The sequence below is a fragment of the Notamacropus eugenii genome, chromosome 7, assembly GCF_028372415.1.
Source record: "Notamacropus eugenii isolate mMacEug1 chromosome 7, mMacEug1.pri_v2, whole genome shotgun sequence".
Taxonomy (NCBI): Eukaryota; Metazoa; Chordata; class Mammalia; order Diprotodontia; family Macropodidae; genus Notamacropus; species Notamacropus eugenii.
In genome coordinates, this window is record NC_092878.1 from 17,783,326 (window position 1) to 17,797,610 (window position 14,285).

Genomic DNA, 14,285 nt, shown 5'->3' on the forward strand with positions numbered 1-14,285 from the left:
AGACATCATCTACATCCATTGACAAGTTGATCATCCAGGCTTCCAATGAGAGGAAACTTAGGGGCTAAAATGGTAGTAATCCAATTTCTGTACATGTAATAATTAGGAAGTTTCTTTTTTTTTCTTATGTTAAGCCCTTTAACTTCCACCCACTGGTCCTAGCTTCCCTCTAGAATAACTCAGAATAGATCTAATTGCTTACATGTGACAGGCCTTCAAATATCTGTAGAAGTATTATGTCTCTCCCTAAGTCTTCTGTTATTCAGCCTACATATCTTTACATTTTTAAATTAGTTGTCTTAAGACATGATATGTGAACCCTTTACCAAATTCATCCTGTCTTCCCCTGGAAGAGATATATTCTATCACTGCCCCTTTTAAAATATGGTACCTGGAAATGAACACAATATTCTAAATGTAGCCCAGCCAGAAAAGAGCACAATACAACTCCTACTTCCCTTGTTTTGGATTTTACACTTGTATATAGCCCAAGAGGACACTAGTTTTTTTTAAAATTATTTAAATTATTTCATCTTACAAGTGAATTCTACTAATTTTTTTTTAAAGCAACTAGGTTACACTCATGTTAAGCTTGGAGTCAACTAAAATTCTTTTCTGGTATTAACTACTACTAAATGAGGGCTACCCCATTCTAAGATTGTACAGATTTCTTTATCTAAGTGCAGGAAATTGTAAATTATAAATACCAAATTAATCCTATTAGTTAAGACCCTTGCTACTCTTGTCAAGAATTTGGGAATCCAATTCTGTTATCTAACATGCTAGCTATCTTTATCAGATTTGTGCTACCTGCACATTTGACAGATATGCCGTCTCTGCGTTCAAATCACAACAAAAAATGTGGAACAGGAAAAGGCCAAGGACAGAGACTAGTATCAGGCCACTAGAGAAAACTGACTCTAATTTGGTAGCTATTTAATTATCTAGCTAAAACTGCACCTACTGTACTAAGCTAATGTTTATCAATTGTGAACAAAGGATAAGATGAAATACTTTCAAAGATCTTTATAAAATCTAAAAAGACTATGCTTACAGTGTTTCACTCATCTTTCATGTTTAGCATGCCACTCTTGGTGAACCTATAGTGGCTCTTAGAGAACAATGTTTTTCTATTTACTATTTAATATGTGGGGGAAAAAGAAGGTCTAGAAACGGAAAGAAGTTTTCTCTACACTATTCAGGGTATAAGCAGGAGAGAGAAAGAGCCCAGGCATTCCAAACCCCAGGTCGTCTAAAACATCTAGAGCCTTAGGTACCTGCGATGCGCTTCATCCAGGAGGCTTCATCGATGCCTAGGTTATTGTTGATGATTTTCAGGATATTTCCGAGAATGATGCTGAGGTGCTCAGAGGTCACCAGGGTACAGCAGGGTCCTGCACTGGAGTGTAGATTCTCAGGCCCTCGCTCCCACCAGTATGATAGGTAATTGCAGAGCATTGGTAAGATCACTTCAATGACATGGGGCATCTCTGTATATCTGGCTCCTGACTCAGCCAGATCATTGATTTCCTTCATCAGTCCCTCCAGCTGGGGAATGTCTGGGCACATCTCTTCTACCGTATCAGGCATCCCTAGAACTGACCACGAAAGTATAGGAAGAATAAAGGAACAGGATTTAGGAAAGATGCTTGGTTGGAAATATCTTTCCCCCTACCTGACCACGTCTTTTCTTATTAAATATTAATGTCTCCAAAGAGCAGTACAGTAGAAAAAACACTATATCTGGAGTCAGAAGACCGGTACAAGTCTTAATCCTGCCACCTGCTAGTTGTGTGACTTCAGGTAAATCTTAACCTCTCTGGGCTTGGTTTCACAAATGTAAAAATGAGGGTGTGAATAGGAGTTGAATGACAGGACCACTAAAGCCATTTCTATCTCTAGGATGTTTCATGTAGTTTCTGATTTATCATTCTCTTTATTAACATTATAGCTTTAAATCCCAATGAAAATTAAAAGTAAAAAAACTACAGAAATCTGGTTTATGGTCCATTATGCTTGTCTTCTTATATTTCATTTTAAAATTAAATAGATTAAATGTATTACTTAAGGACCTAAAAATCTGAGGATGAGGAAGAAATATTTATGTGGGTTAACTTTATACTATAGTTATCTTTCATATTAACCTGGACTCTTGTTTTTCTCATTTTTCTATCTTATCATTCCTTATCATGCTCACTTAAAGCAAGATAGGAAAAAAATGAAGGGAAAAAGTAAAGACAACAGTTTTAGTTTGTCTGTTATCATGGATCTGGTATCAAAACCACTGAGAGATTTCTGCATTAACCATAAGAGATTTCATTTTTATGACCCTCAGTTTCTGTGTGTGTGTCTGTGTGTGTGTGTGCGCACGCACGCGTAGGGAGAGGAGAGGAGAAAGAATTGGGCTATATATGTTCTAAGATCCCTTTTGGCTTTAAATCCAATGAACCTATTTCTCCATTAGTGTTATTGACACCCCTTTTGTCTGTTAGCTTTACTTTGTACTTCTCTTGAATTTTAGAAATAATTTAGAGTTTTTATTTCAAAGTACATAGCCTAGGAAAATCAATAAGTGAAATGAATGTATAAGCAAAAGAAGAGTTTGTATATTCTGCTATTATCTATGGATAGGACTAACCTGTGTTAACATTTTCCTTCAATAATCCACTACCTAAAGAAATATTGTTTATGAAAGAAAGATTCCCTTTTTTCCCTAACCACTGAATAAGGGGAAATGGAAAGTAGATGACATTTCATTTAGACACAGGATCAAGATATTTAGGACAAGAGACTGAGGGAGGGAGGCAGTGGAATATCTTTTCCTGGCAATCTTTAAGGGTAGATCCACATTAGACTATAACAGATTAGGACTTTCAGCCAGAGAATGCTATTATCCTTCCTTAAGAAGCCAGGTAAGTCAAGACAGGAGACATCCAAAGTCATCCTGAGAGAAGACAGGAGCTTCTGGATTTTGTGGATTAGACAGGATTATGTCCATTTTGTAGGCACAAACATTTCTACAAGTCCCTCTTGGTAGGATATGTAAGGAAAAAGAGCTTTCTGTCCTGAAAACACTGTCAAGGAGATTGTTGATGGCTGTATTAGTACACTAGGATGGCCCTCAGGTGGATAAATCTAGCATACTGACCAAGGAAAAACAATGATTTAACTTCTCATATTTAATTTTGGTTTTCTGAGGCAGTAAATGAGGGGCATTTGTTCTAATGCTAATTTTAAGCTAATATTCATCTGAGAAGAGACTGAAATGTTGCCCATAATTGCCTGGATGGAACAATGGTCCTAAAACCTGAAAATAGTGTTTCTAATAGATATCACCACAGGAGAAACTCATTACTTCAAGCTATGTGTAATGAAAAACTTACATAATACAGAGACTTAGTAGAAGAAATCATAATCATGTGGGAATAAGATGAGGGATATATTTCCCCTGCTATCCAGTTTGCTCACAGGATAGTTGCTTGTTCCAGGACCATTTCTATATGGATTACAAACAAGACTGTAATAAGGAGATAATAATATGTAGTATTCCTTTGGGCTACCCACTCAACTTAAATTGATAGTTTGAGTCCCTGAGGAGATGACTAACCCAGGTTATACCCTGGATCACTTACAAATACACCCTTTCCATGTTCATGAGCTATGAAATTCCATTCAATCTGATGACAATTTGTTGTCATTTCACCTCTCCTTCTGGCCTTGTTTTTGTAATTTTGTAAATTTTTGTAAATTTCAATTCCTCATCCCCTCAGCTCTTGCCCAGACTGTCATTTTCCTCCTCTCCTTATTCTGACTCGTTGGTGAGCCAGTTAAATCTTAGCTTGTCCTCTTCTCTCAAGACCTTTGTTCCCTTATCCTACTGCCAATTTTGCCTTGCCAACTCCCAGCCTCTGATGATTCCCAGCATCTTCTGCCTTTGCCCCTATTCATCTGCTGTTGAATAAAGTTGGTTGAAAATCATGAAATTGTGCTGATTGGGTCCGTTACAAAATTATATAAAATAATCTTAATTTGGCCCTCACTGGGACTTCCTACTGTCTCATTATCCTATTTACCAGAGCAGCTTTTTCAAGCCTTTTCACCCCTCCACAAAATACCCTGTAAGTTTTCAGTTCTTCCAAGGTGGTATGATCTAAAGAGAGGTGTATTGATTACTCTCCTGGCCTGTCCTCTCTTCTGTGAGTGACCAGAAAAACTCTTTTCCACCCTGCAACTGTGACCAGGGTCCCTGCTTCCTGAAGCATCAAGCTCTGATGTGTAGTACTCCTCTTTCTGGGACTGTGACCCTGGAATGAGACCCCTGTCTGGGTATGCAAATGAGTTCTGCACATAGTGCTAGGGAAGGGATTCATGTAATCTCCTTTTGACCAGTTGTGTTATGTGGGTTCAGAGCTCTGGAAGTAGTCATTGCTGCTGCTGATTCAAGTTGCCCTTCAAGGCCTGCTGCTGGTTTCCTGCAGCTTGGTCTGTTTTGGCACAGTTTACACTGGACTGAGCTCCACTCTGACCCCTGTGTGACAGACCTTTTCTGCTGACTTTCAAAGCTGTCCTGGGCTAGAAAATTATTTTACTGAATACTCTTGTGGGTTCTGTCACTCCAAAATTTGTTTTGAGGTGTTATTTGAAGTTGTTTGGGAGGGAATTTAGGAGAACTCAGGCAAATCTCCACCTTTTCTCAACCATCTGGGCTCCACTCTCCCTTACAGTCCAAAGGGCCTTTTCTTAATTCTCCTCCTTCTTGACCTTTGCAGTTTTTCACCCTATCCATCGACTTCTCCTGGATACTCTCTTCTCTGTAGGTTTCCTCCATTCTATTCTATTGTGGGTCTCCTACCTATCTGAGCACTCCTCAGACTTCTTTTCTGGATCTTCACTGAGATCACACCCACTAAGGGTGAGTGTCTTTCAAGGCTATATGCTGGATCTTAGTTCTATATACTACATATCTTGTTGATCTCATCAGCTCATTTGGATTCAATGATCATCTCCATACAGATGACTCTCAGATCAACTTGTCCAGCTGTAATCTCTTTCTTAGGACTTGCACCTCTAGTTGCCTACTGGACATCTCAAAGTCGATATCTCATGTCCCTTAAACTTAACACGTCCCACCCTGAAGTCACTAAACCAGCCTCTCTTCCTAAGCTCCCTATTACCAGGATTATAGTCACTCAGGCTCACAATCATGTGTCATTCTTGGCCATTTCCTCTCTAGACTTTCTATCTCCCCTTGTCCCCCCCCTCCCCCCAAATCCTTTCTAGTTGCAAAGTCTTGTCAATTTCACTTTTGTAACATCTCTGCTATTCTCCCCTTTCTCTCCTCTGACACTGCTACTGCCCTGGGGCAGATCTTCATTACCTTATAACTCAACGACTGTAATAGCCTGGATGGTCTCCCTGTTTCAAATCTTTTCTTATTTCATTCCCTCCAATATCCAAATGTCAAAGTGATCTTCCAAAGAAACATATCTAATAATTTTATCTCTAGTCCTGCCTGCTCCCCTGCCTATTCAATAAATTCTAATTGCTCCTTATTACATTTAGGATCAAATTTTTAAAATACTGTTTAGCTTTTAAAGCCCTTAATTATCAAATATTTCGCAACCCAGTGACTCAGGCTTCCTTGCTGTTTTTCACACATGCTCCATCACCTATGCATTTTCACTGGTTGTCTTCTATGCTTGGAATGTTTTTCCTCCTCATTTCTGTCTCTTGATTTTGCTGGCTTCTTTCAAGTTCCAGCTAAAATCCCACCTATGAGGAGTCTTCCCAGTCTCTCTTAATGCTAGTGTCTTACATCTTTTGATTATCTCCAGTTTATCCCATGCAGATCTTTTCTGTAGATTTTTGTATGCTGTGTTTCATTATACTGGGAGCACCTCAAGGGCAGGGGATATCTTCTGCCTTTGTTTCCTAAGTACTTAACACAGTGCCTGGCACGCAGTAAGTGTTTAATAAATGCTTATGACTATTATGTACCCATTAAATCCTATAATGTCCTCAGGTGCACTGGGAGACTCAATTGATCAGGAGTTCCTTCATGAAACTCCCTCAACTCCCTCCATTATTAGATACAAGATCTGCTTAAGGCACATGCACTGGAGGCATTAAAAAAACCCTATGCTTGACCCTTCAGTGGAATAAAACAACACATTTGTGATTTTGAAATAGGCCCATAGAATGAAGTCTGTTGACCTCTGTAACTTGAAAACAGCCTTGCCTGGATCCTATATGAACCAAACAAAAAAAATCATCAGCAGGGAGTTTTGGGGGCAAACTGTCTTTTCTCTAAATAAAGTTAGAATACTCGATTTTGATTCCTCTTGGATATCTGCTGCTATGGGGATGGATTTTCAAGAAAAATCACCTTTTTAGGTAGAAGATATAAATATGACTTGGAGACTCTGCAGGTTGTATCACAAATGGCATATGTATGTGCATACATCAAGATATACATAGTAAACAATTTTCTAGCATGCTCAGGAAGTGGGGCTGTTTTGGTTAACCAAATGATCTGGTAAATAGCATTACCATGGACAGGGCACTGAAATGATAAATTCTTAGTAAATTAGGTTATGATATATATGTCTAAAATTCCTTGTTGGATTAATGTAACAGAAGAAAGAGTATATTTCCTGAGTTGAAGAGTTGGGAAGGCAATATAAATGAGAAATGGGGGAATGTATAAAGTTCTCACCTTTCCCATATACCTGTAATTACTGTGAACAACATTACAAACTGCACCACTCAAAAAATTTCTCTTTCTTCCTAGAAAGAGTCCCTCCAGGATACTGGGAAATGAGACAAAATAACTTCTTCACCTCATTGGAAGTATAAGAAGAACACTGCCATGCTTGTGCTTCGGGTACTTAGGGACTTTGGAGCAGTCATTTTACTTTTAATTTCTTCAATTGCCTTGACTATGTCCTCAGATGACCTGATGTCTCACTGAGACATCATATACTTGACTTGTGCTGCCCTGGTTTAGCTTCAGGGGCGGGCAGGGGAAAACAGACCTGAAGACTGATTCATGCTGCTATCCAAAGAAGAAGGAAAAAGAGGTATTTCCCCTCAGTTTAAGAGTTGCATACATTTGTTAATGCCTCCTCCCCTACATTTAGTCACACTTTTCTCCTCTTCATTCTATACAGGAACATAACTTTTTATTTTATCGTTTAAAGCATACTAGTGATCCTTTCTCCTGACTATGACCTTTTTTATCTGGAATAATTAGAATAAAACACAAACAAATACTCTTCATATCTCGGAGAAAAGTCGTCATGGGCTAACATTCTGGGACTTTTGTATAAAGTAAGCAGTGGTGATACTTGGTGCCATGATCATTTCCTACAGTGCTTGTCCGCCTGGCTTGGGGCATCGTGCCTGCGCGCTCTTATCAGTGACAGAAATAAGACAAGAGGAACTTAGCACAGCCTCCTGCTGACAAAGTACTCTGTGAACTGTATATCAAAAACATTTTGCACCATCAGACATTCCATCCTGTCAGCATCTCAGAGCATTTTGCAAATCACAGGCTCACAAGAACTTAACATGATATTGTTGAAGAGAATCTTTTCATATTATCCAATTACTTGAGAAAGTATGTTGAATTTGGGCTTATAATGTTTTTAATTATGTGATTCTTTTAAAAAAAAGGAAAAGAAATAATCCAAAACTTTGATTAAGTTGATGACTTAGTAAAAAAGAAACGAACACTTCTTTCGGACTTTACCAAATTAGCATATTTTTCAAGTCTTACATGAAGAAGTTATTTAATCCATTACTCTGCCTTCAGAGTGGCCAATACCATTTTGCATGACAGCACCTGTGATTTAACTGGTAGAGGGAACTCCCAAATAAGGAAACTTGCTCAGAACATGACAGTTCCCTGGAGGCACCAAGATGTTGAATGACCATCCTGGATTACCCATCCAGTAAGTATCAGAAGTGGTACTTGACTCTAGGTCTTCCTTACTCCAAGGCCAGCAATTTTTTATCCATTATGCCTAGCTGCCTCTCACATTTATATCATCCCAAAAATAAAAAAAGTTGTTCCCTTATAAAACAAGCAATATAAAGAAAATTTTCAGGAGGTTTTCTTTAAACTGTCTTAGTTGCTGAATCCAATGTCTCATAATCCTTACTTTTAGTAAATTCCTCTGATGTATAATCATAATCCTACCTGCTTTATTTAAAAAAAATTTCCATGGATATAAAGAACATCTAGTTATTATGTTCTCTATGATGGTCCTTTATGGATTTGAAGAACATATTATGGCATTTGAAGTGTTAATGTGTTACTTGTGATTCTCTGGAGAAGGAGGCTTCAAAATATTTCTATGTCCAAAGCAGGAATGGAAACAGAGAACTAAAGGCCTGAAGTGGTAACAGAAACAGAATTTTAGAGTTGAAGGGAATCTTAGAGATTATCTTCTAAGTCCTTTTTTCATGGATAAACAAAAACATAGGTTCATAGTAGTTAAATGACATGTCTAACCAAGGTCACACAGCTAATCAATAGCAGAGAAAGTACTAGAACTCAAGTCTTCTGACATATCTCCTTTTTTCCCCCCACTAGAACATGTGGTCCCATAGATTTCCCAACCATGTAGAAACAAGAGGAAATGATAAACAGCCCTTAGCCCTCATTCTCCAGTAAGCAGAATTCTATACCATTCTTGCTTACAGCTGATGAGTGTGCAGACTGACTGACCTCTATGTTAGGACACTTACTAGATCTTTCCCTGGGAGTTTTGGTGTTGAAGACTGAGAGCGAGTTGTAGCAGTTGAGAGAGGGCTCCAAGAATGCCACTGGCATAGCAGCTGCCAGTGCAGCGAGACATTCTCCAAGTGCTGGACGTTGCCTAGAAACAAAAAAGTCAATTTAAAATAAACTCATTTCTATGGTTACTGAATGAGGTATTTCTAGGCCCTGAACTTACCAAGACCAAATATATACTACATCCCTCCCCTTTTCAGAGACACATAGATCAATGATTTGATCCTTTCAGGAATTCCCACTGCCTGATCCCACAACTTGGTCCTTGCTCTTGCTGGCATGTTCCCCAGTTATGGGTAAGTTGTTTTGTACTCTTATTATATGTCTGAGTTAGTCCTGTTGGCATCATGGTTACAAGTGATTCTACTTCTTTGCATAGAATGATGGTTAATTTATATCTTTTTGCCATAGAATGCTTTTGTTGAATTAAGGGTCTTTGTTGGTGGGGGAAGAGGCAGACTCTTAAAAGACTGTTAAAAGACTCAAGACTCAAACTGCATGGGTGGCCCTGCAAAATAAATTACAGATTTCACAGAATAAGGAAGCAGCCTGATCTATTACAATACTTTCCTAGTTCTTTAAAGTCTTTTTTTTGTTGTTTGTTTTTTACAGAGTTCACACAGGGGCACACACAGGAAAGTGTGGGGGAAAGGAGGTATTAGACTGCCTACCAAAATGCAGGTCTACAGAGCCACTGTGATGACCTCATCATTGTGTGCCTATGAAACCTGGACTATACACTTGTGTCATGGCAGGAAACTGAATCGCTTTCATTTGAGCTGTCTAAGCATTCTGAAGATCATCTGGTAAGGTAAGGTAAGGTACTGGATACTGAGCTGAAATGCCAAGCATTCAAACTCCTTGAATTGCAACCTTGCAATTCTACTGCAGAGAGTACAACTCTTATGGGCTGGTCACATTGAATGCTAAATGTATGTTTGCCTAAAATACTATTTTACAGAGAACTCACACAAGGCAAGTGCTCAGATGGAGGTCAGAAGAAGCGATACAAGGACACTCTCAAGGTCTCCTTGAAGAAGAAGTCTGGGATCAATTGTGGGAAAGGGGATACACTAGCACAAGACCACCCAGCATGGCATGCCAACATCAAAAAAGGACGTGTTCTATGAGGGAAAGCAGAATTGCAGTAGCTAAGAAGAAATGTGAGAAGCACAAATTTAGAGACATCTTCTCAAATATTTACAGATCTATAAAGGGTATGAATTCCCAATTTGACTCAACATGTTCCACTCCTCTCATAATTGTCTACTTCACACTTTAAACACAGCTCAACTGTATAAACTGAGTAGGGGGCTGAGGAATTTTTCCTTTATCCCCCAGTTTGGGAACAGTCACTGAGATTATATGATTTTTCCAAACAATTTCTTCTTGCCAAAGAAATGGGAGAATGTTATTGAGAACACAAAATACTCCTCTATTGACTGGACAGGACACTGTCAGGAGCTGACATCTGCTGACCAATGAACACAAGAAAACAGGACCATCTGTTTCCCATTAATCGATAATATTATCTAAGTGATTCACTGGCATCCATTCACAGATGGATCATGTAATTCTCATGTGCTATGCATATGTTCTGAGTCCACAGTCAGGGGACACTGTCCCTTAAAACCAACCAATCATTTGGATTCTTTCTTAGCCCAAGATACAAAGACAATGAGATAAAAATGTAGACAAGCTAGATGTAAAATTAGTAAATTGGTATAGATTTCACTGTTTTTGTCTTCCTCTGTGACCAGTTTGGAAAAAAAGGTATTATTAATGTCCTTAAAGCATATGACCTGAATCACTGTGAACTGAGAGCTGCAATGAAGACAAACTGGAAAATGTCCAGCTAACCATGGCTGTAAACACCTGCAACCTCTACCCCTGGGAGGGAGGGAGGGCTGAAGCTGGTGGATTGCTTGAGCTCCAGAGAACTGAGCCATTATGGGCAATAAAAATTATTATTATACTATTGTGATACATATTATTATGTCAAGCACTTATCTAACATTCTAAAGTTTACAAAACAGCTTTCAAATATTTCATTTTATTCTCAGCCTAAGGGATAGGTGTTCTTATTATCTCCATCTGACACATGAAGACACTGAGGTAGATGGGGCTAACTGGGAATAAGCTGATTGACTCTCCATCTTAAGTTCAGCATTAACATGGTGATCCATTAGGAGCAAAGGGCACCAGGCTGCCTAAAGAGAGACAAACTGACCCAAGTCATAAATGGAAAAGGTCAAAGCTCCTAAGCCAATTAAAGTGGGATGAGACCAGGCACGTGCTGATGAATGCTTGAAATCCAAAAAGATCGTTGAATTTTCAGTGTGAGCAATTTATACCTAGAAAATAAGTGAATGCTTGATTTATTGTTTTGGTGACTGCACAGACTTAATTGTGAAAAAGGTATAGAAAATCCTAATAATGCAGACTAAACTTAAAAGTGTGTCAGGTAGGTTTTGGGGCCAAAATGCCCCCCAAAAAGGCAGAAACTTACCTGAGTGCTCCCCTATTCCCCTCCAAACAACTTAAAAATAACACCTCACAATAAATTCTGGAGTGGCAGAACCATAAAAAAGGCAGGGTTAAACAATTTTTCAGCCCAAGACAACTTAGAAGGTCTACAGGAAAGATATGTCTTACTGAGGTGAGAGTGGAACACAGTCCAGTGCAGGCAGCCCAGGCAAGCCAGCAACAGGCCTTGCCCTAGCAAGCCAGTGTAGGCTTTGAGAGAAACAGTGACTTTCAGTCCACAGATCATAAGGGAGCTAGACAACTGGTCAGAAAGGGATTACAGGGGATACTTTGCTGGCACTAGGTGTAGGACTCTGTGCACCCTAGAGCACACTATGGCTGAAGGGGAGTGGGGATCATGGTCATAGGTCCAGGGACCCGCCCTCCCTCTAGAACGAGCTCTGAATGTAAAATCTGAAGTAGGGATAGTATCCTTCTACCCTGGGAGCAGAATCCAACTTTAACATAAAGTTAAAGCTCAAGAAATGAGTTGGGAAAAGCAAAAAAAAAAAATCCCCCCCAAACAAAACCCAAAAAGGAACCTAATCATAGAAAGTTACTATGGTGACAGGGAAGATCAACACACAAACTCAGAAGAGGACAACAATGTCAAAATGGCTTACATGGGAAGCCTCAAATAAAAATATGAATTGGTGTCAGGCTCAAAAAAAGAATTCCTAGAAGAGCTAATTTTTTAAATTAAATAATAGAGGTAGAAAAAATTGGGAAAATAAATGAGAGTGATGCAAGAGAACCATGAAAAAAAGAATCAACAGTTTGATAAAGGAAGCACAAAAAATGGAAAAAGATATACAAAAATTCACTGAAGGAAAAAAAAACTCTTTAAAAAGAGGAATTGGCCAAACAGAGAAGGAGGTACAAAAATTCACTGAAGAAAATAATTCTTTAAAAATTGGAAGTAGGCAAGTGGAAGGTAATGACATGAGACACAATGAAAAAATAGAATAAAATGTGGAATATCTCATTGGTAAAACAACTGACCTGGAAAACAGACTCAGGAGAGATAATTTATGAATTACTGGAGTACCTGAAAATCATGATCAAAAAAAGATCCAACATATTGTGTTTCCAGAAATTATGAAGAAAAATTGTCCTAACGTTTTAGGTCCAAGAGGGTAAATAGCAACTGAAAGAATCCAAGAAATCACTTCGTGAAAGAGATTCCAAAATGAAAACTCCCAGCAATATTACAGCCAAGTTATAAATCTCTGAGGCAAAGGAGAAAATACTGTAAGCAGCCAGAAAGAAACACTTTAAATATTGTAGAGCCACAGTCAGTATTTCATAGGACTTAGCAGCCTCTATGTGAAAGGATCAGAGGGCTTGGCATATAATATTCTAGAAAACAAAGGAGCTAGGATTGCAACGAAAAATCCCCTACCCAGCAAAAGTGAGTATAATTCTTGAGAGAGGAAAATGACAATTTAATGAAATAGAGAAGTTAAATTATTCCTGGTGAAAAGACCAGAATTGAGTAGAAAATCTGATTTTCAAATATAAGACTCAAGAGGAATATAAAAAGGAAAACAGGAAAGAGAAAACATAAGGGGAGAGTGATACAAGGGATAGCAGATTGGGGGAGGTTATAGTCAGAAGTAAAATACTTGTGAAGAGGGCCAGAGTAAAAGGAGAGGGAGAGAAGGATAAATATGGGAAAAATAGGATGGAGGGAAATACAACTTAGTAATCTTAACTGTGAATGTGAACAGGATGAACTCATTCACGAAAGAGAAGCAGAGAAGAGAATGGATTAAACACCAGAATCTTACAATATACAATTTACAAGAAAAACACTTGAAGCAGAGACACACATAGAGTGAAAGTAAGGGTCTAGAGCAGAATCTTTTATGCTTCAGCTGAGGTAAAAAAAAAAAGGCAGGAGTCAAAATCAGGATCTCAGACAAAGCAAAACCAAAAATAGATCTAATTAAAAGAGATAAGGAAGAAAACTACATCTTGCTAAAAGGAACCACAGAAAATGAAGTAATATCAATACTAAACATGTACATATATCCCTATATCCCTACATACATGGAATAGTATAACATCTAAAATTTTAAAGTAGAAGTTAAATGAAGAGGAAATAAAAATAAAACCATATGCAGGGGAAGAACTTCAACTCTCCCTTCTAAAAATTAGATAAATCTAACCAAAAATAAACAAGAAAGAAGTTAGGGAGGTGAACAGAATTTTAGAAAAATTAAACATGATAGAGTTCTGGAGAAAAATGAATGGAATGGAAAGGAATATATGCCTTTTTCTCAGAGGTACATGGCTCCTACACAAAAATTGACCATGCATTAGAGCATTAAAAACCTCACAGCCAAATGCAGAAAAGCAGAAATATTAAATAGATCCTTTTCAGATCATAATGTAAGAAAAATTACATTCAATAAAGAGCTATGGAAAAACAGATAAAAATAAATTGGAAACTAATCTAATTTTAAAGAAAGAGTGTGTCAAAGAACAAATCATAGAAACAATCAGTAATTTCATTAAAGACAATAACAACAAACCCAACATCCCATTTTTATGGGATGTTGCCAAAGCAGTACTTAGGGGAAAATACATATCTCTAAACATTTACATCAATAAAACAGAGAAAGAACAGATCAATGAATTGGGCACACAACTAAAAAAAAACTAGAAAAAGAACAAATTAAAAATTCCCAATTATATATCAAATTGGAAATCCTAAAAATCAAAGGATGAATAAAATTGAAAGTAAAAAACAAAACAAAACACCAAAACTACTGAACTAATAAATCTAGGAGTAGGTTTTATGTAAAAAAAAAAATTAATAAAATAGATAAACCATTGATTAATTTGGTTTAAAAAAAGAAAGAAGAAAACCAAATTACAAAAATGAAAAGGGTAAAATCACCACAAATGAAAAAGAAATTAAAGCAATTACTAGGAGCTATTTTCCCCAATTATATGC

The 14,285-nt window shown here is 37.8% G+C and overlaps 1 protein-coding gene across 7 annotated transcripts in view; it reads right to left on the reverse strand.

Moving 5' to 3' along the window:
- Positions 1-14,285, reverse strand: part of RYR3 (ryanodine receptor 3) — a 750,252-nt gene that overhangs the window by 98,455 nt on the left and 637,512 nt on the right. For all 7 annotated transcript variants that reach the window (XM_072625274.1, XM_072625277.1, XM_072625272.1 and 4 more), the window contains exons 65-66: positions 8,752-8,882; positions 1,278-1,598 (exon numbers count right to left, since the gene is read on the reverse strand). In XM_072625274.1, coding sequence (XP_072481375.1) covers positions 1,278-1,598; positions 8,752-8,882 — 452 coding nt within the window. The remainder of the gene's footprint in view (positions 1-1,277; positions 1,599-8,751; positions 8,883-14,285) is intronic.